The sequence below is a fragment of the Strigops habroptila genome, chromosome 6 (assembly GCF_004027225.2).
Source record: "Strigops habroptila isolate Jane chromosome 6, bStrHab1.2.pri, whole genome shotgun sequence".
In the NCBI taxonomy this organism is placed as follows: Eukaryota; Metazoa; Chordata; class Aves; order Psittaciformes; family Psittacidae; genus Strigops; species Strigops habroptila.
In genome coordinates, this window is record NC_044282.2 from 9894166 (window position 1) to 9919637 (window position 25472).

The 25472-nt window shown below is 35.7% G+C and overlaps 1 protein-coding gene across 4 annotated transcripts in view; it reads left to right on the forward strand.

Moving 5' to 3' along the window:
- Positions 1 to 25472, forward strand: part of TBC1D32 (TBC1 domain family member 32) — an 84645-nt gene that overhangs the window by 20423 nt on the left and 38750 nt on the right. For all 4 annotated transcript variants that reach the window (XM_030489814.1, XM_030489815.1, XM_030489817.1 and 1 more), the window contains 8 exons: positions 371 to 498; positions 1599 to 1800; positions 6138 to 6220; positions 7872 to 8010; positions 8696 to 8783; positions 10346 to 10464; positions 11083 to 11199; positions 14362 to 14450. In XM_030489814.1, the coding sequence (XP_030345674.1) occupies positions 371 to 498; positions 1599 to 1800; positions 6138 to 6220; positions 7872 to 8010; positions 8696 to 8783; positions 10346 to 10464; positions 11083 to 11199; positions 14362 to 14450 (965 nt within the window). The remainder of the gene's footprint in view (positions 1 to 370; positions 499 to 1598; positions 1801 to 6137; positions 6221 to 7871; positions 8011 to 8695; positions 8784 to 10345; positions 10465 to 11082; positions 11200 to 14361; positions 14451 to 25472) is intronic.

Genomic DNA, 25472 nt, shown 5'->3' on the forward strand with positions numbered 1-25472 from the left:
AGCAACAAATGAATATTAGCATGTTTCTCGCCTTGGTTCAGGTATTGTTCTTAAACCCCTAGATGGCATGTCAAGAGCCTTTCCACATTCATGCAGAGAAAGAGAAAAAGGAGTTCAGAAACATCTGTTTTCTATATCTGTGCAATCATTGGACTTCTGCCATAATCATTTAAAGTGACAATTACTGCCATTTGTGATGAAGATTTCTATATGATGGTGATAGGCTGTTTACTTATTTTGTTTAGGCCATTAAGCAGTCATAGGAAAGGTGACCTTCAGGTTCTGTATACATAGGCCAGACTTGAATAAACAGCTTTCACAAAAGCGTTTAATTTAAAACTTTTTTTAAATTATTTTTTCTTCCATATAGGTGTATATGAATTGTCTTGAAACCACTTTAATTGATGTAGCTGATATTTTGGCAAGGATTGCTGCTGTAGGTGATGGTCTTTCTTTTCTTCTTCATGGAGAAAACGAAAAAACTGCCAAAGAAGATAGGTAAGAGTACTTTAATGAATGGCATTAGTGAGTACTTTAATGCATTAGATTAATCTTATGAGACTAATTTTCTCTTTTTTAATTTATTTATAACGTGATATGTTTTGTTTGGAGTAAAATATCTGATTATCAGGTAAATTAGTAAGTGATGTGTTAGGAAGATATGTGTATAACCAGGTGAAATGACAATTTAAAGAAATACTTTTATTAAGGGAGATTTCCATGGTTCTTGTTTTTCTTATTCATGTGAGAGCTTTCCTTTCTCTGAATATATTTCTGTTGTATTTGTAGAGCACTACTCAGGCCAAAGGCTTCTCTTCTCTGTTTGTTTCTTTCTTTTTAGAATAAATATTAAAAATCAACCTAATCTATTTAAAGAATAGATTTAATATAGCATTCACTTTTCAATGCATCTAGTAGAGACAGATCTTCTATCAGAAGCTGACATTTGTAACACTGTACCTAACTTAAGATCTGTGTGATGCTATGGGCAGTATATTGTTAGCTGATGCTAAAACTTGAAACAGGACAGTAAAATTGAGACTAGTCATTAAAAATAGCTAAGGTGCAGGTGGTGAAAATGTTTGGAATGTATGTCTTCTAAGTGGAGGAATCTCAGAAGTTTCATGTTTTTAAGAGGGGGTTGGGAGTAAAAGAGAGTATTCTGAGAAAGAGTTGTCTTTTGCATTGCAAACCTAGAAGACTTCAAAAGGACATCTCAGATAGGAAAAAGAAAGAAAAAGGACAAATTTTCACTTGCAGTTGATATCCTTAACACTGATTAAGCAGAAGCTACAATTATTATCTTGTTACTCTTCCCAACTGGACTCCTGTAAAACACACAGTCTGTGTAGTTCATGGCCATGTGGGATGGATGGATGGAGGACAATGGATGCATTTTTGCTTTATGTAGACCTGTAGCCAAAGTAAAATCACTTCCTGTACATTTCTTTCCTTTTGACTGGTGTTACAAGTTATGATATAGTGGGTCATAGCTTCTTTCCCCCTAGAAAAAATGGAGTAAGTTTGGTCAGAGGATTTGTTTCAAGGTTTATTGATGACTACAAAACAACATTTTAAAAGTGTTATTTTATTTCTAGTCTTACAGCTGGTCATGTAATTGTTCGGTTTACAAAGAAACTTCTTCATGACGACATTTCTCTTTTATCTGGATCCGAGCTTTTGCCAGCTGTTAAAGGAGCTTTCATTTTTGTATGTCGTCAGATGTACAGAACTTGTGAAGGCCTGCAGATGCTAATTCCTTATGGCTTGCATGAATCTATGGGAGAGGCCTGGAAAAAGGTAAATCTTGTTTTGGATTTGGAAAATTGGAAAAAAAATCCTAAGAGGTTAAGTTTATGCGATAGTTGTACTTTGCCTCAGGTTGCTTATATTTAAGTAGTGAGGTAATGCTTGGAATTGGTCTAAAAATGAAGTTCTACTTTTCAAATTCACCTTCTCTATGTGAACCTAGCAGAAGCTTTGTTTGAGACTTGATGCATTAAGATTAAACCAGGAACTCTCAAGATATCAAGAACAATGGTCTTTCTGCTAGAGGTCACTTGCTATCATGATAGCCAGTATCCACCACAGATCTTCACTCTTTGGGAAATGCTGAAAGGAAAAACTCCTGAGATGTAGTCTTAGTTATTTTTAGATTAAACTACTTCATTTTGGTGGGAGATACGGAGGAAAAAAAGTGAGATTCCAAATATTTGACTTAGATGCCATTGAAATATTCTCAAGAAACCATAATGAGAAGCGCTGGGTAGGAGTTCTTGCTTACCTATGTAGAATCATAGAATAGTTAGGGCTGGAAAGGACCTTAAGATCATCTAGTTCCAACCCCCCTGCCATAGGCAGGGACACCTTGCACTAAACCATGTCGCCCAAAGCTCTGTCCAACCTGGCCTTGAACACCACCAGGGGTGGAGCATTCATAACTTCCTTGGGCAACCCATTCCAGTGCCTCACCACCCTCACTGTAAAGAACTTCTTCCTTATACCTAATCTAAACTTCCCCTGTTTAAGTTTGAACCTGTTACCTGTTGTCCTACCACTACAGTCCCTAATGAAGAGTCCCTCCCCAGCATCCTTATAGGCCCCCTTCAGATACTGGAAGGCTGCTATGAGGTCTCCATGCAGCCTTCTCTTCTCCAGGCTGAACAGCCCCAACTTTTTCAGCCTGTCTTCATACGGGAGGTGCTCCAGCCCTCTTATCATCCTCGTGGGTCTCTTTTGGACTCGCTCCAACAGCTCCATGTCCTTTTTATGTTGAGGACACCAGAACTGTACACAATATTCCAAGCGAGGTCTCACAAGAGCAGAGTAGAGGGGCAGGATCACCTCCTTTGACTTGCTGGTCACACTTCTTTTAGTGCAGCCCAGGATATGGTTGGCTTTCTGGGCTGCAAGCGCACACTGCCAGCTCACGTTAAGCTTCTTGTCAACCAACACCCCCAAGTCTTTCTCTGCAGGGCTGCTCTAAGTCACTTCTCTCCCAACCTGTAGCTGTGCCTAGGATTGCCCTGACACAGGTGTAGGACCTTGCATTTGGCTTGGTTGAACTTCATAAGGATGGCATTGGCCTGCCTGTCAAGAGTGTCCAGGTCCCTCTGGATGGCATCCCTTCCCTCCAGTGTATTGACCGAACCACACAGCTTGGTGTCATCGGCAAACTTCCTGAGGGTGCACTCAATCCCACTGTCCATGTCGCTGACAAAGATGTTGAACAGGACTGGTCCCAACACCAATCCCTGAGGGACACCACTCGTCACAGGTTTCCAACTGGACATTGAGCCATTGACCACAGCTTTTTGCATGCGGTCATCCAGCCAGTTCTTTATCCACCGAGTGGTCCATCTACTACATTGATATCTCTCCAGTTTAGAGACAAGGATGTTGTGCAGGACAGTATCAAACGCTTTGCACAAGTCCAGGTGGATGATGTCAACTGCTCTGCCCCTGTCCGTCAGGTCCGTAGCCCTATCATAGAAGACCACCAGATTGGTCAGGCAGGATTTCCCTTTAGTGAAGCCATGTTGGCTGTCACCAACCACCTCGTTGTTTTTCATGTGCCTTAGCATGTTTTCCAGGAGAATCTGCTCCAAGATTTTGCCAGGCACAGAGGTGAGACTGACTGGTCTGTAGTTCACTGGGTCTTCCACCTTCCCCTTCTTGAAAATGGGGGTTATATTTCCCCTTTTCCAGTCATCGGGAACTTCACCTCACTGCCATGATTTTTCAAATATGATGGACATAAGATGTACTTAGACATCTTATGAAGTGTAAACTCTGTACTGTACTTCAACTTCAGTTTGATTGCTAGTCCACTAAGAGCTTGGATCCACCAGTTCTGGGTAATCTGCTTTCTGTTATAAATTTACTGAACAAGGTATATAGATCTCTGCTTTATTCACTATTCTCTTTTCATTGTTCTGATAGCCATGTGAAGTGTGAAAATTCTTATCTGTTATAAAAATTTAGTTAAGATGGAAAAATGATAGCAGATGCTGCAAGATCAGTTTTCAAAAAGTTGACAGTGAAGTAAAATTCAAACAAATGTTTGAATCTTTAAAATGACATTGACAACATTTAGGGAAGGGTAGCATACAAAACTTCAACTTTGGCTTCCAGCTAAACTGAAAGCATATTTAAACTATAGGTATTAGAACTCTTAGTGGAAAGCAGAAAAAGCTATTTTGTTTTACTTTATATTGAAAAATGGAACCACCTCTTGGTTTTTTTTTCCTCTTTTTACTTTTTCCCCCCTCTGTCTAGTAATTGTAAAATCTTTTCTTAGAGAAGGATCAGACCAAGGTGGAAGAAAAAACTGGCTAACGCGTTTTTATTTTTTTCGGATGTGAGGAAGTGGGAGAGAGATTGAATGCAAGGGAGAGAAAATGAAACAGCTCGTCTTCCTGTCAAATATTGTATGCTTTTATTACGATTAGAAATCTTAAAAAATACAGTCACAATTTAAACTGAGGCAGAAAACATCAGAAAGATGAAACATGAAGAGAGTCTTAATTCATCAGCTTGTGGGTATTTCTCACTGCTTTTATACATTAATATTATCATGTATGGATGCATTTTACTTGTTTACAATATAAGTATATCACAGTAAACTCTTGTTTTTCATCAGAGAACGTTGGTTTTGGAACTTCTTTGCATTGAGAAATTTAGGATTTTGTTGAATTAAGGAGTTTGGTTCACTAGAATCATGCTGTAATTTACATAACTCAACAGTCTGTCTATTGTGTGGCTAGTCAGTCTTCCTTGAACTACCCTCTTAATCTATTTAATGTTTGTCACAGGCAAACTGTTAGATGCTTTTGATGGGCATTTCCAGTTACTTGCTCTAAAGCCCAACAGCATTTACACATGCACAAAAGACTTCTTTGCACATGAAAATCTTTTATTATGGTGTGGAACATAGTTTAGACAAATTATTTTGACACATACAAGATAAGTAGGCTGAATGTGCTAGATTTTTAGAAAAATGAAACACTTAACTGACAAAATGCCATTTCTTCACATCACTTTGGAGGTCAAATTGAGACTGAAATGGAATCTACAATTCAGGACTTCAAGAATCGACAAGTTAGTACAGGAAAGTCACATTTTCAACTTCGCCATCTTGATTACTTTTTAAATTATTTTCTGTCATTTTTCAGTTTTAAAATATCTGCAGTTTATAAAATATTGTGCCATTTATAGTGTAGCAAAAATGGTGGATTTTGGAGTCTATCTAAGCAGTAGTGACACTTTTTTTAATGGATAGACTGGTAATTTGTTTCTTCCTCTTTTACACATCTCCTAGAGTTTTAAGACTGATGGAGAAACAACTTTTTTTCTTAGCAGTTTCTGCTGGAATTCTGGTACAGAATTTGTACAGATGATAATAAAAGGGGAACTCAACAGGTCCAGGACTATGTTAATAAGAAGAATTTTTTGTGTACTTATAAGAACACATTTATAAGAGAGTAAATTAATGACTAATGACTTTCATTTGAATGGTGCAGTTTTCTTTTTTATCTCTGGAAACATATGCCCACTTAAATCAGTCATCTTAAATATACAGTGTTTTTCACAGCAATTATTTTCAAATATTTAAATTAGAAACTTCATAAAATATAAAAACATGCATAGAGCTACAGAGGTAAATATATAATTATATCCACACAAATATAGATAAATTTATATAATTTATAAAAAAAATAAAAATTGTCACAATTACTTAATAAATCTGTTGGCTCCAGAGGCTGTTATTTCCATTACCTGTGACAGAAGTGGAGTAAAGAGTTGCTTTATGATTTTTTTTTTTAACAATGTTAAAGTTAAAAAGTAAAAAGAGTTTTAAGAATTCTAGTAAAAATGTAATAGCTTTAATATGGTTTTTACTCAAGGAAGAAAAAAAACCCAAAACCTTTTTTGTAATAAAAAATGTAGTGAAATATAGTGTATTCTGTGCCAAAGGCTAAAGTACTACCTGTTCGCTGTTGGGTTTGGGTTTTTTGTTTGTTTGTTTGTTTGTTTTAAACATATAACAAGAGAAGGAGCAATATCTGGAGTTTACAAATGGTGTAAATAGTAAGGAGGTTTTTTTTGTTGGTTTTTTTTTTTTTTTTGTTTCACAGATGAGTTTGCTTTCAGAAAGAGTACCTACTCCTGTAACTGGTGTGGACTCAAATTCATCAATAAACGTAGAGTCAAAAAACGGGTAAGTTATTACTTAATTTATACACATGCATAAGTGTGAACATACACTGCTACTTTATCCACAACTGAGGCATCTTAATAACCCTGTGGGGGTTTTTTTCCAAAAGCATAGTGGTAGGTAGAGTGAAATCGTCCTGGCATAGACCTTAGTAGAGTTACAAAATTGTTCTTGACCTTTCACTACTTTCTTGGCTTACAGAATTGTGTCTAATCTATGCAAAATTGACTTATGGTTGATTCTCTCTGACTACAGAAATTGACTTGAGGAAAATGTGAATTAGAAAGCATAAAACAAAATGCCTGTCAGGGTTTAATGTGGTGTTAATCTAAAATGCTGTTCTGCTGAATGGTATGTACACCTTCAAAATATTATGTAGCAAAAAATGCCTAATGCATATTAAGTGAAAGTCATCCTTCCTTTTCTACAAAAACTTCATGTCCTTTTATAGAAGTTTGTATGCATTAGGATGAGAAATAACAAATATTTGTGAGCCTGAAAATTCAGGGTGATGTTGGTGTTAGTGCAGAACCTAGTTAATTAACTAGATTCTTGTTTATACTTTACTATAGATTTCATGTATAATTTGCAAAGATACTTCAACAGCTCTAGTCTGTGATAGTGGCATGTGAGCTGGTTATCGCAACTCAAATCTAGTGGCAAAAAGAAACCTAGGGGTGCAGAGCTCTGACTGAGAAGGCTGTTACTAATCATTACCAGTGACATAAAATACAATTTTCTCCTAGCATCTAGATTTTTCATTTAGCTGTGGAACAAGACAGCTGGGTCTTTTCTGGGTGGAATTTTTGCTTCTGAACATGACATGGCAGGGATTCTGCAGAAATGATTAAAGCTTGGGGTAATGGTTGACTGCTATGAGGAAAGCTGCATGCTGCTTGCTGGTGAGAGGAGTCAAAAATGTGAAATGAGAACAGAACTGAAGATGAGATTCCACTAAGCACGTGCTTTTAGAGAAGCAGAATCACAAAAGTCTAATGGTACCTGCAGGGATGGTACCTAGTCAAAGGTGATGTAATTGCTTCGCTTTTCTTTGTAGGGGGTAGAATATTTTGTAGGGCAGAGGATATCATCATACTTCTTGCAATTGCTGTTCTTCCTGCCATGTCTGTAGAAAATAAGTTCCATTTATTGTTGTTAGTATGTGAATGTATTTTCTGTATATATAGCGCCTTAGTTTCATAATTCTGTACTAATTTTCAGAAAGCGCTTTATCTCCTCAAATGTGAGGTTTTTAGTTCCTCATAGTCGTCTTATGTTGGTGAGAAACTCTGTGCCTGTTTTGCTAGTTTGTAACTGCCACATTAAAATCTCAAGACTTGTCTAGAGTCAGATAGTAAGTCATATTTAAAGATGGCATAGGTCTCTTGGGTTCCCCATTACATCATTGTTCTGTTCTGTGTTCCTAGTTAACCTTAGTTTTGCCAGGATGAGTTTGAATGTTTGTACAAAATACAGTCTAATGCATAAGTTTCCCAAATGCTCTTTTTTTAAAAAGCAACATAAATGTATAGAGTAAATGTGAAGTCCAGGAAATGAAGTGGTGGTGTTTTTCGAAGTTAGAAATTGTAGTCTTAATTTTGTCCCCATGCTTTTTTGCATGTCTTTTAAAATTATTATTTTGCTACTCTTGCAGTTTGTTATGGGAGGAGACTTTGTTAGATGCCTTGCTAAATTTTTCTGCCACACCCAAAGGACTATTTCTGCTTCATAGTACAGGTGCCATGAATGACTGTGTGAACTTTATGTTCAGCAGTTTATCAAAGCAACTCCAGGTAAGCATTACAGAGTCTGTCTGTACAATTTTGCTTTCTTTTAATGATTATAATAAAACAAAAAAGGAAGAAAATTAGAAAAAAAAAAAAATCCAGAAACCACTTTATCACTTTCTTTTTCTTTTCCCCAAAAATGAATTTAGATGTAGCTTATCTTTGATATTTTTACTACATTGATTTAAGTTTATTGGATGTTGCTCATCTTCAGATATAGAGGCGTATATTTATTTTTCAGACTTTTTACTGTAAAGTTTGAAATGCTAGGAAAAATATGTTTTTCTTCTAAGTGCAAATTTTTCTCGACCACCTTGTTAGGTGTTAAATCTAGATGTGCTAGACAGTACTTGAAATGGACATACCGGGAGAAGAAAGATAATGTTACAGACATCCTAATGAATGTGTGCAAAAACCATGATACTAATGTTTTTATTCTTTGCTGATGTTGCATGTCTCAACCATAGTATTTTGTATTTAAATTTTTAGAAGATACTTGATAAAGATGTTTGGTTTGGAATCTGACCCTGGTAACTCCGTAGAGGCTAGTTTCTCTGAACTGTTCAAGTCTAATCATATAGTGGATTAAATTGTGAAAGTAAGTGTAGGAAAGATCAATATTTAAGAGATCATTGGAGAGTTTCATGCCCTCTGAATAGCTAACACTGAGCTTTATATTTGTTACTAACAGACAAATGAATATGAAGAGTTTGGCAATAAAGTGATTGTTACACAAATGGCAACAACACCGTCAGGTGCAGTAGCTCTGCAGACTTCAGGTAAATTGAAGAATGGTGTTATTATGAATACTTACCTACTGTAGTCTTGCATATTGGAAAAAGACAATGAGAAACATGTTAAAAAATTTCAACTGCAGGGAATAATTACACATTATTAGCAAAGAATGCCTAAATGTCCATTGATTTCTTCTTGATGGAACTTTATTCTTTCCAACTTATAAGTCATCCACTTATCTTCATGCAGGGTTGTATTTGTTTTGTTTTGGTTTGTCTTTTTTATTTCCTTAAGTTAATCAAATTCTTTACTCCATTGGTTTGGATTTCCAGAAATTTCCTGTATGTGCATGAAGGCATTTATATCTGTTAAAAAAAAAAAAAAAAGTTGCGTACAATTTGCAAGTGCTTCTTACTGATCTACAGATCAGAATTGATAACTGTTGATTTCTGTAATTTATATGTACTTTTCCATGGTTACTGAGTGCTCAAAGAGTGAGAAACTGCGAAGGCCTGAATGTCGTTGGTGCTCTTACGCAATAGTGAGATAGAATTCAGATTGTCTGAATTGACAGTTCTTCTCATATGTCAGCCCATACCACAAAGTCCCTTCAGATTCATTTCCGGATACCTCAACTGTTGCCATACCACTCAGTGGTCTAGGTAGTTGTTATGTTAAAACTAGAATCTTACCAATGAAGTAAAGCTACTATCTTAAGTTGCTAAGGAAGTCTGTGAGGTATAAAAGTTGCCAAGATTCTCTTTAAGTATCTAGAAGTGTAATTAAAATGACTTGATGGAAAGTCTAGGTGTGTAATTAAAATGACTTGACGGAAAGACTCAGAAATGCAGGCAAATTCTGCCAGTCAAGGAAACTAATTGCTTATTGGTTATTTACACCTCTGGAATCTTTCAGAAAGCAGGGAGCAGATCTACTTGAGGAATAACCGATCTATCTTATTTATGGTTCTCAGCCAATTTGCTTCGTATGGCCCTTGGCATCAAAGACAAATAATCAGCATTGTATTTCAACCCTGAAAGGAGGTTGTTTAATATAAGTGAAGTTTGTATTAAGCACATAACTTAGGATAGTCATCTAACTCTGAAATCTCCAAACCTTTCTTTTGTGTTTTAAAAGATAACATTATAAAGTCAGCTAGTACTGCTTCTCTTAAAAAGATTTGTTTCAGTCCTTAACTTTTCATTGTGATATGTTTTCATTTATTAATGAGTTATACTATATCTGTATTTTTTTTAAACCACAGAGACAATGCTAGCTAAGCCTTGATCTGTAGCAGTTGACTTGTTAAGGAAGGTCAGCAGCTCATATATGTGGAAGATGTATAAATTTCATCCTACTCTAGTATAATAGTCTTTGCAAACTGTTGCTGTATAGTATAGATTTAATATAAGGAGGTAGCTTGACAAAGGACTGAGAATAGCAGGGAAAGTACCCCTCAGGCAGTCTGTCTTGTGAAACTTTAGTCTACAAGGTAGAGAATATTTGAGAATCCGAGTTAGACTTGGTGTGTAAAATGTTTTTAGTATGAAAATTGTTTTTCTGGTATTCTTGTCATTTTCATGATTAGAAAAAAAAATTTGTTTAGGCTTTATAAAGGCACTTGTAACTGAATTGTGGGCTCTTCTGGAGTGTGGAAAAGATGATTTGAGGATAACCCAACCCAAACCTACTCCCATTGACCCTATTGACCAAAGCTGTCAGAAGGTGAGAAATGACTTAATATTCTGTATTGGCATGGAAAAACAGTGATGTATTTCAGATAGGATACACATACCTTTTTGTAAATTTTTATTGCAACTATACCTGCTTCTTGACACGTGGGACAAAATTAGTATAATACACTAGTCAAAGGATGACTGATTGAAAGGATTCTTTTGTTTCATGGCAGGTCACAGTGCCAAGGATCCATTAAAGTCAATATAAAATAATAACAATCTTGACAAAAGTGAAATTCTTAAAATACTGGCTATTAGTTCATGTCTCTGATTACTGTAGTTAGATCAGGGAGGGTGACGTGTTTTAGAGTATGCTGTGTCTCTAGATTTTAAAATTACGTGGTTATGAAAATACTATAATTTTCAAAATTTCTTGTACAATTTGATAAATAGTACATATTTCACAGACATTACTGCCCTTGTAGATTATATAGACACCTGCCAGCGTTTGCAGTCTCTTTTTGGGCAGCTCTGTTTATGTCAAGTTCAGCCTGTAAAGAAGGATAAGAGCAAACTGAAAGTAAATGGCAAATAATTGTTAATATTTACTTGGTTAGATTTAACTAATTCATTTTACCCCCCCCCCCCCCTTTTTTTCCTTTTCTAGTCTTTTCTGTCTTTGATAAACTTGCTCACTTACCCTGCAGTTTTTGAGCTCCTGAGTAAACAAGATATACCAAATAAGCCAATGTATTCATTCCGTGAAGTACCTACAGATATTATTGTAAGTACAGTTTATTTTGAGAGAAAAATCAATATTTCTATGAAGATGTTTTTCCTGAGAAAATGTTACTATAGTAATAGAATATGCTTTTTCTTCTTACTGAAAGATTTTGAATTTTTCTGCATTTTGTATTATATACAGCATGAGGGCAGTATATGCACATATCACTTCACATTAACCTAAATTTTCATTTTGAAATCCTAAAGATAGTATAAAATTTGATCTGTGACCTTGAGTGGCAGTTAAAATCATGTTTGTTTGTTTGTTTTTTTTTCTAATGAGCTAGCACTTTGAATTGCTGCTGTGTTAAAGTGTTTGTTTAGCACAAGCTCTGGATTTATGTTAGTTGAAGTTGTTTAGGCAGAGTATACCATGGTAGTGTATGTTTGGAAGGGATTTTGTAGTTCTTTTATGTAATACTGTTTTGATGATTTCAGGAGGAAATTGGATGATGAATTTCATTTTAATGTTGTTATGTCCGCCAATGGATAGTTCTCTTCAGTCATCAAGTTTTCTGAGGCACTGGGGGCAGGGCATATATATCTATGTTGAAAGTGACACATATTTCGGAGCTTTCAGATCGGGGTAGAGTTTAAGCAATAATTTTTCTGACTGTTGAAAGCCTATGTTGTTTTGGCTTTTGAGGCACTTCAATATTTTGATGGATTTCTGTCAGTTTCTAGAAATAGCAATACTGATATAGTTATTCAAAGTTCCCTGACAGTTACAGATGTTTTGGATGGGGGTTGTCTCACTAACTTCTGTGCAGCAGTGGCTTCTGTAACCCTAAACTGGGCATCCAAGATTATGTAACCAACAGAAGGGAAATAGTTCCTCTAATGTTAGTTTAGCATCTAATGGCTAAGTCTAAATACTCAGAAAACTTCTGGGGTTAAGCAGATGTATAGATATCTTATAGCCATATTTTTGGGCAACGATTGCAGAAAGCTAAAGATAGAAGATTTGACCAGATGTGACTATGGTTAAAAAGCAAAGTAAAAGCAATTTCAGTGCCACTAGAAGATTTGGTTAGAAGACCTAATTGCTTTGTGTACTTAATTTTTCTGTACTTGTGAATCATGTCACATTGCCACAGAATCTGACTTTTAATATTTATGCTGAACTATATTTGATAGCACGCAGAACTTCATCGTCTTTGTATGCCCTTTATTTCTTAAATACACAGGATTTAAACCTTTCTTCCTCCTTTATATTTTTGGCTAACTACTTGCATTACTTGCATCATTGACTGAACAGATTATCAGTTGAGCTTTTACTACTTTCAACTGTTGACTAATCAGGTTTTTGTTTTGTGCCCGTAGGAAATTTTTTCTTAATATATACCATCTTGGGTTGTTAGGGTGTTTTTTTGTTGTTGGTTTGGTTTTGTTTTGTTGGGGTGATTGTGGGTTAGTTTTGTTTTTTGTTTGTTTGGTTGGTTTTTTGGCTTTTTGGTTTGGTTTTTTTTTTTTTTTTTGTGTGTGGGTGGGTTGTTTGGTTCTTTTTGGTTTTTTTTTGGCTCTGCTTGCTATGTTTTAGAAAATGGAGCAGATAAATCAGGGTCCCTCTCCCTTCCTCCACTCTTCCTTTGAGAGGTTCTACAGTACGTATATACAAGGGAATCTAGCTTGGAAGGTACCCTGCAGATCTGTAGCTTTGGAAGGCATGCCAAAGTGGGTGAAATTCGCGCCCCCCCCGTGAATATGGAGAATCTTATTTTTAGATGGTGTGTCTTAGGTAGTCAAAGTAGATGGCATCCTACCTGTAATATTTAAACTGTGCTCTGTAGTTGAGCAGTGCAGACCTGTCTGCACATTTTTCTTACTGGACCTTGTGTTGGACCCTGTTTGCTATCTTCCTTCCTGATAGCCCAGATCAGAGCTTGGTCTACTTTCTCAGTAGTCTCGTATCTTTTGCAGGCTCCAAGCTTTGATGTATAGATGAGAGGAGGATGTTGTCACCAGAGAAATAGCCTTTGGCATTTAACTTTTTGTACGCGCAAATATCTAAAAAGCCCCAAACAAATCAATTGCTTTTATTACCAATTTTATCAACAGCCCTGAGGTCTGAGTTGAATTGTTTTAATGTGGATTTTATTGTGAACATACTATGTGGAAAAAGTGCAGTTTTCACAGCTGCCACCCAAAAAATCTAATAGGGAAAATACAGTTTCACTGTATTCTAAATAAGAATGCATTTTTTCAAGACAGTTTACTTTGACAAGTACTAGGTTATTTTTTTTTTCTCTTCCTGAGAGTTTTACTTGTAGAGTTTACTTTTCTCTCTGTCAAAAGCCAGAGCTGTGGTTGATTTCATGAAAGAATGGATCCTTACTTTTCTCTCATATCATATTGATATGGCTCGTTGATCTAACTAGTTGAATACCTACTCCCTCAGAAGTCTCTGAAACTATACTTCTTAAACGTAGAGAAAATAAAAGTTTGGATTTAATCCAGATTATATAAAACCCATAGGGATTTTGTAGCTTGTTTCTGCTGACCGTAACATAGCAATCTGTGTCTGAGATGATAACATCAGTGAATGTTTTTATGCATTTCTTAGTCTTTTAATGAAATTATTTCTTCAGAAGCAGTTTCAATATGCAGTGAACCAGAGCGGAAGATAATTAGGTTGGATTTGTGGAAGAAGTGGGAAGCAGCCACAGATCATTGTCTATTACATGAGATGCTGTAGGATAAAAGATGTAAGCCTCAACATCCAAGCCAAGCCAAGCATTGCTACGCTGAGAATAAGTGGCTGTGTTTTGAAGCATGTAGTACTAACTAGTGTTAGAAAGGGTATTATACTAAAGGATTTGCTGTTCTTTTCACTAAAATAGATGTATGCACATTTCAAACATAGAAAAAACAGTTTAACATTTTTGTTGTGGATTAATACTAAATGAGAACTAGGATACTTGATATGCTAGGATCTTTTTGTGGAGTGATTTTTTTTTTTTTTTTTTTTTTTAACAGATTTCCCCTCACCCACTAACCTTCTGTGTGGTTTCTTTTTGCCATTTACAGTTATGGTGGACAGAAATAATTCCAATGTGTGTTCAATAGTAGGTTTCATTTTATAGTAAACATCCCTATGAAACTGTTATATGCATAAAATATGAAATCATACATCAGGTTTTTAACATTTGTTGTCTTTTGGCAGGATATCATTGACAGGCTTATAATTTTGAACTCAGAAGCTAAAATTCATTCCTTATTCAGTTATGAGCAGTCACATATCTTTGGGCTGAGGTAAGATGCACATTTTTTATTCTCTGATCACATTAACTAAATAGGATAGAACATGCTTGGTTGTGTTGCTTCTGATAAGATAACAATGTTTGGTTTTTATTATGCATGAAGGTGAAATTCGCTCTTTTTTAATGTAAGAAGATTAAATGAAAAATGACCTGCAAAATGGAAATGGTGATGAATCTAATCTTATTACCTGTAAATGGATATATTATGATATAAGCAGTAACAGAAATTGCATGTTGTTATTTCACCTAGTTGATTGTAAAAAAACGTGCGGCACAGCCATTGTAGCGCATGCACAAAAAACCTCCCACAGTACTAAAATAAACAAAGTATTTTTTACCATGCTTATATTGGAATTTGGTTTATCTAGTCTTCCTGTACTTAAAATTATTTTTAAAGAGTTGGCGTAATTATCCCCAATTCACCAAAAACTATTTTGAGAAGGAAAGTACCATTTAATTCCAAATATTTCTAGAATGAAAGTAACATTTAAATTATGCTCGCACTGTCATGCTTATGTTTTGTAATATTAAGTGCTTTATAATATTTTAACATAGAAATTGGATTCTGATTTTTTTCAAGTTTGAATATATAAATCCTTGAATTCACATTTTTGTTATTAACATATTCTATGCAGTTGAAGTAGAAGATCTGCTGGATTGTACTTCATAGTATGGAAAAATTTCATAACCTTGCTTGGCAAGATATAGCCCAATTGATTAAGTACTGTGACGTTAGCTTTCTGCAGCTGTATTTTTACTTTGATATCACAGTAAAATTATTTCATACCTATGTATGAATAACCATAAGATACAGTGTAATTTGCTGATAAGGATGAGCATGGAGGAGATGAACAGTGGCAGAATTTGAAGTTGAAAGATACGTGATTTTGTCATACAAATCAGAAGTTTTTAATGCTGCTTTGGAGGAAATCGCTAGTTGGATAGGAATGAGAAGTCCCAAGATGAGATTTGAAAAACAAGATATTATTTTTCATTAAGGATTATACTGATTTTATAGAAAGCTTGACAGAACTCCCATTGATTGAGTTAGGATAAGGGAAAGTGAGATGTTTTACAGTTTTAAAATTATAGTTTACTTTAGATTGTATTCTATCTTTGTAACGTAAAAGAACAGATTTCTCCTACAATGGTACTAAGAACGCTTATAAGGTATAGGCAAAACTGAATTATTCAATCTGATCGTGTACGTGGTTGACTCCCATGCTGTAAGACAGAGGCTGGTGGTACACAAATACATGGAACATGTGTTGAAGTTGTGGTGAATGCTTACAATATTTTTTAACGAGGCCTATACCCTGAAGCAACAGAAGTATCTGTAAGTACACATATGAGCAATGTAACAAGCTAATCTGTAATCATGTAAAAAAAATATTGTTACATGGCTAAGAAGATGAGCTTTAGGGTTCACTGTGGTAATGATGTTTACTGCTGCACACTGACAAAGTCAAAAACCGAGTGAAAATGCAGCCAAACTGCCAGATTTTAAGAAAAGATTTAGTAGTATTTTCAGTGTGGAAACCTACTCATAAAAGTGCTAGATATCATAATAATTAAGCAGTAATCAGGCAAAGTCAAGATTTTTAAAACAGTTAAATATTTTCAGTAGAACCTTGTCTTCTTCAGGGACTTTTGGAATCTCAGTGATACTTTTTTTTTTTCTTTTAATTCTTAGAAACCCATGTTTCCTCCGCGCCCCCCCCCCCCCCCGCGCTTTCTTTGCATTTGCTGTAAAAGAAAGGAAGATAAAATTCTAGGGATTTTAATATGAGCCTTTGTATACCACAAATAATGTAAAAGTGTGTTTACTTACTGATTAAATGGCTTCTCAGGAGCATGTGGGGCTTGCTGTACAAATGTTTTTTCCAAATAATAGAGAATTGGCACATAAAAGCCTTTTATTATGACTAATTCTACTGCCTGCACAATGAGAATTTTTATTCTTACAGTTATTCGAAGTTCTGTATTAAAGTGATACCAGAATTCTGGGTGATTCTGAAATTCATCATGCTTGCTATATTGTTTAAAGTGTTCAGGCTTAAAAGAAACCCTAGGCTATATTATCTGAATATGAGAGGTATTACAGTTTATTTTAAATACCTTTTGAAAACAAGTTCCATGAACATTTCTGTGAGTGCTGCGGATTGCAGACGTCTGTGTTCTGTAAAGTGAACCTTGCCTTGTGTAGTTGGTTTGCTCCTTGAGCAAATTCCATCAGAATACCAAATTCAGCAGCAGTTAGATCCAATACTATCAGATGCTTAACAGATCTGAAAATTTAGAAAGTTAATTAGAAAGAGCAAAACTCGTTGCTGCTATGTAGAAATAGACTATTTAAATGTTTATGGTAACTGCAGCATTGAAAAAATGAACAGTTTTGTGAAACATTTGTATAGAAACATTTCTTTCTGCTAGACTTAATACCAGTAACACAGCCAACCCCACATTCTTTTAATCGTTCACAGATCTACACAGCTATATACTTTGTTATTTGTACATGTGGCTCACCCAGAGCTGAGTGCTGAAATTCAGATCCACTTAACTTTCAGGTTATACTCTGAGGTCCTGTAACCCACTTTTGTTGTTCGAAAGAGTTACAAATTTGCTTACTTTGATGTTGAGCAACTCTGCAATTTAGAACTACGTTTTTGTGCATGTATATACTGTGCTTCAGTGAGTTAAAATTATTTTGGTTACTAGCTGTGTAACTACATTTAAGACTTTAAGTACATAGGTATTTCCACAGTCTGCTTAATCCAAAGCACACAAGCATATCTATTATGCTTTTAAAGTTTAATATTGCATTTTCTGGTCATAGAATTGTTTGGGTTGGAAGGGACCTTAAAGACCATCTACTTCCAACCCCCCTGCCACAGGCAGGGATGCCTCACACTCGACCAGGTTGCTCAACGTCCCATCTGACCTGGCCTTGAACACTGCCAGGGATGGGCCAGCCACAGCTTTTCTGGGCAACCTATTCTGGCGTCTCACTGCCCTTACAGTAAAGTTTTTTTTTTTTCCCCCAATATGTAATCTAAATCTATGCTAATTCAATTTAAAGCCACGCCCCCTTGTTCTGTCATTACATGCCTTTGTAAAAAAATCCCTCTCCAGCTTTTTTGTAGGCTCCCTTTAGGCACTTAGACTTAGCTGCTCTAAGGTCTCCCCTGAGCCTTCTCTTCTCCAGGCTGAACAAGCCCAACTCTCTCAACCTTCTCTTCACAGGAGAGTTGCTCTAGCCCTCTGATCATCTTTGTGGCTCTCCTCTGGAATTGCTCCAACAGCTTCATGTCCCTCTTGTGTTGGGAGTCCCAGGGCTGAATGCAGTAGTCCAGGTGGGGTCTCACGAGAGCGGAGTAAAGGGGCATAATCACCTCCCTTGACCTGCTGGACACACTCCTTTTGATGTAGCCCAGCAGTCCTGCAAAGGCTGTGAGGTGAACTTTCCTTTTCAAGCTTGCCCACTCTGGAAAGTTGTGTGCATGCAATAGAAATCAAAGGGAAAACATAGGGAAGCTAGATATGGTTTTGAATAATCAATATCTCTCAGTCTATAAAGAATGCTCCCTAGAGTGTGTTCAGTGCAGAAGTATCTTGGCCTAGGATGATTCTTCAGTAGTTTCACAGAAACTTATGTGGTATTCCTTTAATTGCAGCTATTGCATGCTTCTAGGATGAGATTTATTCTCTTAAAGGTCCTTTTAAACTATTTTTTTGTTTTAATAATATTGATAATTATTAAAGAAAAACTTCACGCAAGAAATTGGAGATAAGAATAGAAAAGCAAAGTGTATAGGCATTTCCTACTTTGTGTATTGAAAGATTTTCAAGCTGTCAGTTCAACTTTCAATTTCAGTGCAGATTTGTACTTATTTAGAATCAGGAGGTCTCTCAAGCAGCCAGTATTGGTTGATAAAAGAACACTGGAGGCTGTCTCAGCCACTCGTTTGTGGCTGAGAAATCTGGATGTGTAGGAACTGATGCAAAAATTCTCAATAATCTCTTTCTTTTAGAAGATTCTGAAGTTTAATTGTTGTCAGAAAATAAATCCTAGAGAAAGGAAATTCATAGCAGTAATTAAAGTAATAAATTTTAACATGGAAGATTCTCTTAATGATCAACTTTATTTTTGCAGAAGTGTACACATTGATCTTATTTTAGAAGATGTAATTCTTAGTTTAGAAGATTTAGTATGAGAGAACAATTCTTGTAAAGGTGTGACATTAGAGATCTTAACCACCTCCCTTTCAAGGCAAAGCTCTTTGAATCTCTAGCTTATATTAACAAAGGAATTTAGTAAACAGCAGTAACATACTTTTTCTTTCAGACTAGTAAATTGTATCATATCAAGGCAACTAATCTAGTATTTAAATATAGTGAATACTTCCATGAGTTGTGAGTTTTCACAGCCTGCCAAGAAAACGTATGCATAATATGTATTTTCAAAGCCTCTGCCTAAAGCATTATTCAGGTATTTACATATTGCTGTTTTCTCAATTCAGAAACTTGAGTTTTCTGTGAATGTTAGTGACACTGTGCTGTTAGCTGGATTAAAATGGAGCAGAGGACTAATTTTTTACCTTTGATAACCAACCCCCAATCCCTAAAAAGTATCAGTACTCCAAAATAAATCCAAAGATACTCCATCAGTGTTGACTTGCATAAAAAACAGGAGGAGAAACACTGCTGGGAATAGACACAGACTGCAGGCAGTGGAAAGGGATCAGAGTTGGTCCTACAGGCAGCTTTGCAAAAATTCCCCTCATTATTGCTTTGACTAGCTTATGTACGTATGCCACTATTGATATTATTTTTATTTTTTTTTTTGGCCGTAAGTCAATAAAACTTGTAAACATTGTGAAGTCAAAAGGTCTTTTGTATGTACATTCTGAATCAGAAGAATCATTGTTAGCCCCACACTTGTTCACTGAAACACTTCCTGCTAATGAGCATCAGGCACCAAGGGCAGCACTGTGTTCAAGAGTTTGGCTTTTTGAGGAAAATACCTGGGAAACTCTGAGATTAAATCTTTTTCCTTCAGATACATAAATTGGGACTGTTTAATTTTAAAGACACAGTGTGCTTGCTTGGCATTAGAGATATCTGAAGATCACCTATTTTGTAGAATCACAATTTGATCTGCAGTGAAAAACAGATTTATTTTAGGCCTGGGTGAGGTAAGGCTGAAAAAGAAGTGTTTGTGATTATATTGCTCTGTGTGAATCATATAAATGCATTTATGTTTCTGTGGAATTATAGAACATTGTAAATATTAGTTTAAGTGACATGTTCATCAATATCAGTCCCAGAATTGTAGAGCTACAAAGCCTTCTATAGATAGAAAAAGAATATCGGCTTGTAATTTTCAGATCTGTATAATAAATATTTTGACATTAAGTCAATTTTTTGTCATATAAAATATCATTGTGAGTATGTTTTTTCTTATAATACTCATTTTCTTGCTTGAACGGGTGCAGGATATGATAAAAATGCATTGTATCTATTTTTGTTGGCCTATAGAACTACTAGGAGAAAAATTTAGGAAAAAGAATTTAAATGGCTTATATGATACCGACATCAAAATCAATCAGCATCTTGAAATTTGCCTCAAAACAGTATGTATTAATAAAAATTTCATCTAGTGCACTCCAGTGAAATACAGATGAATGAAATAAATCCTACAGGAGCTGAAAGATGAACAAACATGTGATAGGCAAGAGATAACTTTGTGGGTTTAAGAAATACAGATAATAAACACTCCTGCATTCTTTTCCATTGTTTTTTCATCTGCATTTTAAACACAATGTTTTCCATATAATTGCATTTTAATGAGGTAGATTCAGCATATACAATAATTTGTTCCCTTAATTGTACTTACATTATGTGTATTGTTAATTAAGAAAATGTGTGATTTTAATGATTGCAACACAATGGAAGGAGCATTAATTACCTTATTTTCTAAAGGTAGAAGATTTGAATCCTGATCATTATTCTTCAGGTCAGTCTGCTGTTCAGATTTATCCCCTCATGAATAACAGAAGCCTTCATATATAATTCTTTAAAGTGTCACTCATTGAAAATTGAAGCAGGACCTTTTACTTAAAACTTGTTTTAAACAAATTCAGTTTGCCCTTTAGAAAACCTGGCATTTTTTTACTAGTTTCATGTATTCTTTTCCATCTGCCTTGCAAAGCCAGAAACAAAGCTGTACCTCTTGCTTTTCCTGTATCTTTATTTTAAATATACCATCACAGCCCATGAACGTTGTTGTCTGATGTCACTGATGAATCTTTTTGCTCACTAACATTCTAATGATTGGCTGGTACATTTACTCTTGCAATAAGATTTGTGGTGCTATTGGCTGGATGTACTCATGCCACATCCTGGAGCATTCAACATCTTTATATCTTTGTGTATGGAAGAAAGCCATATTCATGGAGTTCCTCTTCTTGAAGGAAGGGAGGAGTGTGGTGAGAGAGAGGAGGAGTTGAGCCTATAACAGTATTGCTTTCTTCCTCTGAAACTGCCAGATTTGAATTATCTTATATTGGAAGCATGAAAGACTATGTAGTCCTGCAGTTATTCTCTACCAAATCTTTTTCAATTAAATAAGGAGAATTGAGTTAATAATTAATCAGTGAGCCATTTTCTATTATTTTAAATATGTTTTCCATTAAGCGATATACAGTTCTTTGGAAACTAACTTCTTCCAAGTGTGCATGCTGGATGTGTGTGACGGAAAAGATTTCTGTAGTAGTGATCACTGGATAGTGCATGTGTCCTGTAAATCCTTGAACTTTGTTCAATGATCCAAAGGTGACAAATGGACAAAGTCTACATTAGTAGTGATGGGGATTAGCCACAGGATTAAGTTGGCATGCTTCCATATAGAGTTGGTTTGTTTTTGGGTTTTTTTGTTTAGATGTTAGTAGAAGTTTGTTAGATTTATTAATTTAAAACAATTTATAATTAATAAAATAGGAACAATAGATTCTGACATAGGATTGTGTCGCTCATTGATGTTTTTTATTTTTTCTTCACTGAGGGGTGTTAAAATGCTTCACTTGTGCAATTTAAATCTGCTTCACTTCTGAGTCCTCTAGGCTGGCAAGTGATGCTCATGAAAAGCGTTTTTGTTTAGATAGGGAAACTTTTTTATCATTAGCAATCACATTACATGTGGTTTGTAAGTATATTGGGTAGCTGTAGGTGCTCTTCTGAAAATCTTTTAATGTGGAAAACGTTGTAAGGAACACATCAGTCCCTGAGTTTTCTTACTGGGAGAGACATGATTGCCCTGACATAGTAGCTTCTGGTGCCCCAGGCATTGGAGGTGTAACTCAGGATACTCTGTACCCATAAGATCTCATGTTTTTCAAGACCACTATGAGCATTGCCTTCAGTCAAACAATTAAAAGCCTTGATTTAGCAAGACCACATGTAGAGGCATGTTCTCTCTGCTCATTATTAATGCACTTTGTGCAGTTTGCAAAGGTAGCATGCAAAGCTTTGCATGACTGAAGCTTCCACGTGCCCTTTGTGTTCTAACATTGACTAGGTAACTTTGGGCTTGCTTTCTCCCCTGCCCCCTTCCCCTGATCGTTACTCAAAGCATAGTAAAAAATCAAATTGGTAATGTAGGCTGTGATGTTAAATGTTTTGAGACCATCCCCCATGATGACAACACTGGAATTATTTAATGAAAATTTTGCTATGGGTTTCTCTGTTAGTATACATGTTGGTATATATGTTCATTTAGCAAAAAGGAGGTCCTGCTACTGCAAAGAGGTTCCAGTCCCTTTTTTTTTTTTTTTTCCCCCTCCATTTATGTTTTTAATATTGGTTCCTGGGAAGGAAAGACCTTACTTTGTCCCCTAACTGTCTACAAATGTTACGCTGTATTTTTTACACTAGCCTGAGGCAGCTGTGCCTATATCTATAGCAGGCAGTAATTCCAAGCCAAAAGAAAACCTTCTACTAAAGCCCAGTTTAGTCCTTCATTTTGAGGTTACATCCTTACAGACAGCATAAGTGCAAGCATTTCATGTTTGGTTAGCCGTTACACACTGCCTGAATTCATATTATTACTGAGATTACAGCAGCTGGGTGGGTGCTTAGTTGCTGTCTGGTGTCAACCCACCACAGACTAGTACTGTGTTCATGAACAGTATCTTGCATCTTTCCTTGCCAGCTGAGCATTTGCAAGCATCCCTGAAGTAAGGACGAAGCATCAGATTGTTACGAAAGTAAGGAAGAAGGGACTGTGGGAGTATAGTGGGAACTGTTAAAAACTAGAATTGAGTTTATCATAGTAAAGATAGTGTTTGAGACAGCTGTGATTTGGAATTGGGTGGGTGGGGGGAGACAGCAGAAAATGGAAGTGGAAGGAACATCATATTGTGTGCTTCAAAGGAACTCAGGAAAAAAATATTGAGAAATATGATAATAAGCTATCCTCATAATGTGTGTTTTTAGCAACTCAGAGAAATTCATAGGTGGTTTAATTATGTTCAGCTGAAAATATTTATAGAGGCAACGTAAAAATTAACATTTTAATTTTTATTAGCAGCTGGAATTATTTACTAGCTGTTTTATATCCCATAGAGGACCTTCTGTTCTGTCATAATTAAAGAATTCATTATGATTCCACCTACCAAAACCAAGGAGATAGTCAGTTTACATAGGTACACAAGTACTAGTTAGAATGCCTTCTTTCAGACTAGAGAGTTCTACAGTGAAGTACTAGTTGTGAAATTATAGTTCAAGGAGGAGAATCCAGGGAGGACCGTCCAAGAAAGGCAGGGATGACACAGGACAGGAAATAGAGAATTCAGAAACAAAATTGCTTATTACTACCATATTTTCACAATTATTATATGTATTTTGACTTTTCTGAATTTCTTTAAAATTTCTTTTACATAAATTTTAAAATAAAGTTATTTTTTTCTGCATTGGTTTGTTCCTGGGAATATGATATATCTTATTAATAGTTTTCATGGAATTATAGATTCAGGATTGATAGGGAGATTGAAGATTGAGCAGAGCAGTTGGACTATGCAAAGTGGATTTGACTAGAGAGCATTATTTAGGGCTGTGTCCAGTTTAGAATATCCCTAAGGTTGGTGATCCTGCAGCATCTCTGGGCAAATTCTTGCACTATTACACCACCATCACAGTATATTACAGTGGAATTTCCTGTGTTTTGATTTGTGCCCATTGCTCTAGTTCTTTCACTGGGTATGAGTGAGAAGAGTCTGGCTCCATCTTCAAACCCTCCTGTGAGGTATTTATACACATTGACAAGCTCTCTTCTGAGCCTTCTCTTCTCCAGGCTGAGCTCTCTCAGCCTCTTTCCCTGTGTCAGACGGCCCAAGCCCTTAATCATCTTCGTGACCTTTTGCTGGACCCGCTCCGTGTCCTGCTTTTACTGGGGATGCCAGAACTGGACCCAGCACTCCAGGTATGAATTTATTGGTACTAATAGAGGGGAAGGGTCACCTCCCTCACATACTGTTCTGGCAGCAGTCTTCCTTACACAGTCCAGGATGCTGTTGGCCTTCAAGGGCATGTTGCTGTCTCACATTCAACCTATTGTGCACCAGGATCCTTGTCTGAAAAGCTGCTTTCTACCTGGTCAGTCCCCAGCCTGTCCTGTTGCATGGGGACTGACCAGGCAGAAACACATGCATCCTTTCCAGGTACAAGACCTTGCATCAAAACATATCTTCAAATTTTCAGAAACATTTAGGTTGGGAATTCTATCTTCTGCTTTAAAAAAACCCCCAAAATTTAAAATACATCTCAAAAAATATATGCTTTGATTTTTATTGTATTGTATCTGTCAAAATTTTATACTTTTTTATGAGCCTGCACTCCTTATAGATAGGATATTGAGCTGGGTGGTCTGATCCAGTTGCTATGTTCCCAATGCAATTAAAAAGAGAAACTTCACAGCTGTATTCAAATATGCTCACAAGTATACACGCTATAAAATGTGATTTTTAAAATTTTATTTTTTTTTTTTTATTTCAAACTTTAATCTATACATTTATGACTTTGGAAGGTAAAGCAATAGAATATTGCCTTCAACCAAATATCTGCAGTTTAATGGTGGCATTTTGAAATAGATTTTTCCATGTAGATGAAAATTTCATTTGAATGCTCCAGCAGAGGCTGCTCTTATTAGATCTCATATATTTTGTCATTTATCCTACCACTATCCCTTCTACCTAATTTTATTTGCTTATGGTTTGTTTGTTTCTTTTTTTTTTTTTTTTCCCCCCTTCTCTTCTTTGTGTACCAGGCGAGATGTTATAAGTATTCTCAGCCTCAGCCATCAGTCTTTTCCCAAGGGATTTTTAACTGCTGGAAACAAGTTTTTTGCCATTTAAAGTCATCATACTTAACAGAAGAAATGGTCCGTCTTCATAATCATTTCAGTACACTTTTTGTAGATTTTTCTTCTATATAATAATAAAAAGAAAAATACAGTGGAATTGTAATTTCTTTTTCTGTAATTTGGAAAAGTACTGAAAAAAATAATGTCAGAAAATAGTTAACATAAAACAAATAAAGCCTGAAGAGGGCTGAAATTAATACCCCTGTATATTATCATCTTGACTATTGAATCCTTGGCCACAATTGTGTGAATTCACAGGTGTTAAGTTTTCCAGAGAACGGCTTTTTTGCTGTTGTCAGTAGAAGCATATTGGGAATTACATGGAAGAAAATAAGCACTGACTAACAGATTTCAAATTTCAAACTATGTATTCTCTAGTTCATATCAAGTCTTACGTGAATGCAAAATGTAATGCTGATCAGACTTAATTTATGTGGTGTTTTATGACTATGATAAAACAGGAAATAAAAATAGCAACAAGAATGTTTAGTCATATTATTTTCCAGAAATGGGAAGCCTTCAATGAAATTTTTCTGTTGCTGAGTTACAGTGAATCGATTAGTCAAAAAAAAAAAAAAAAAAAATAGGATTTGAATT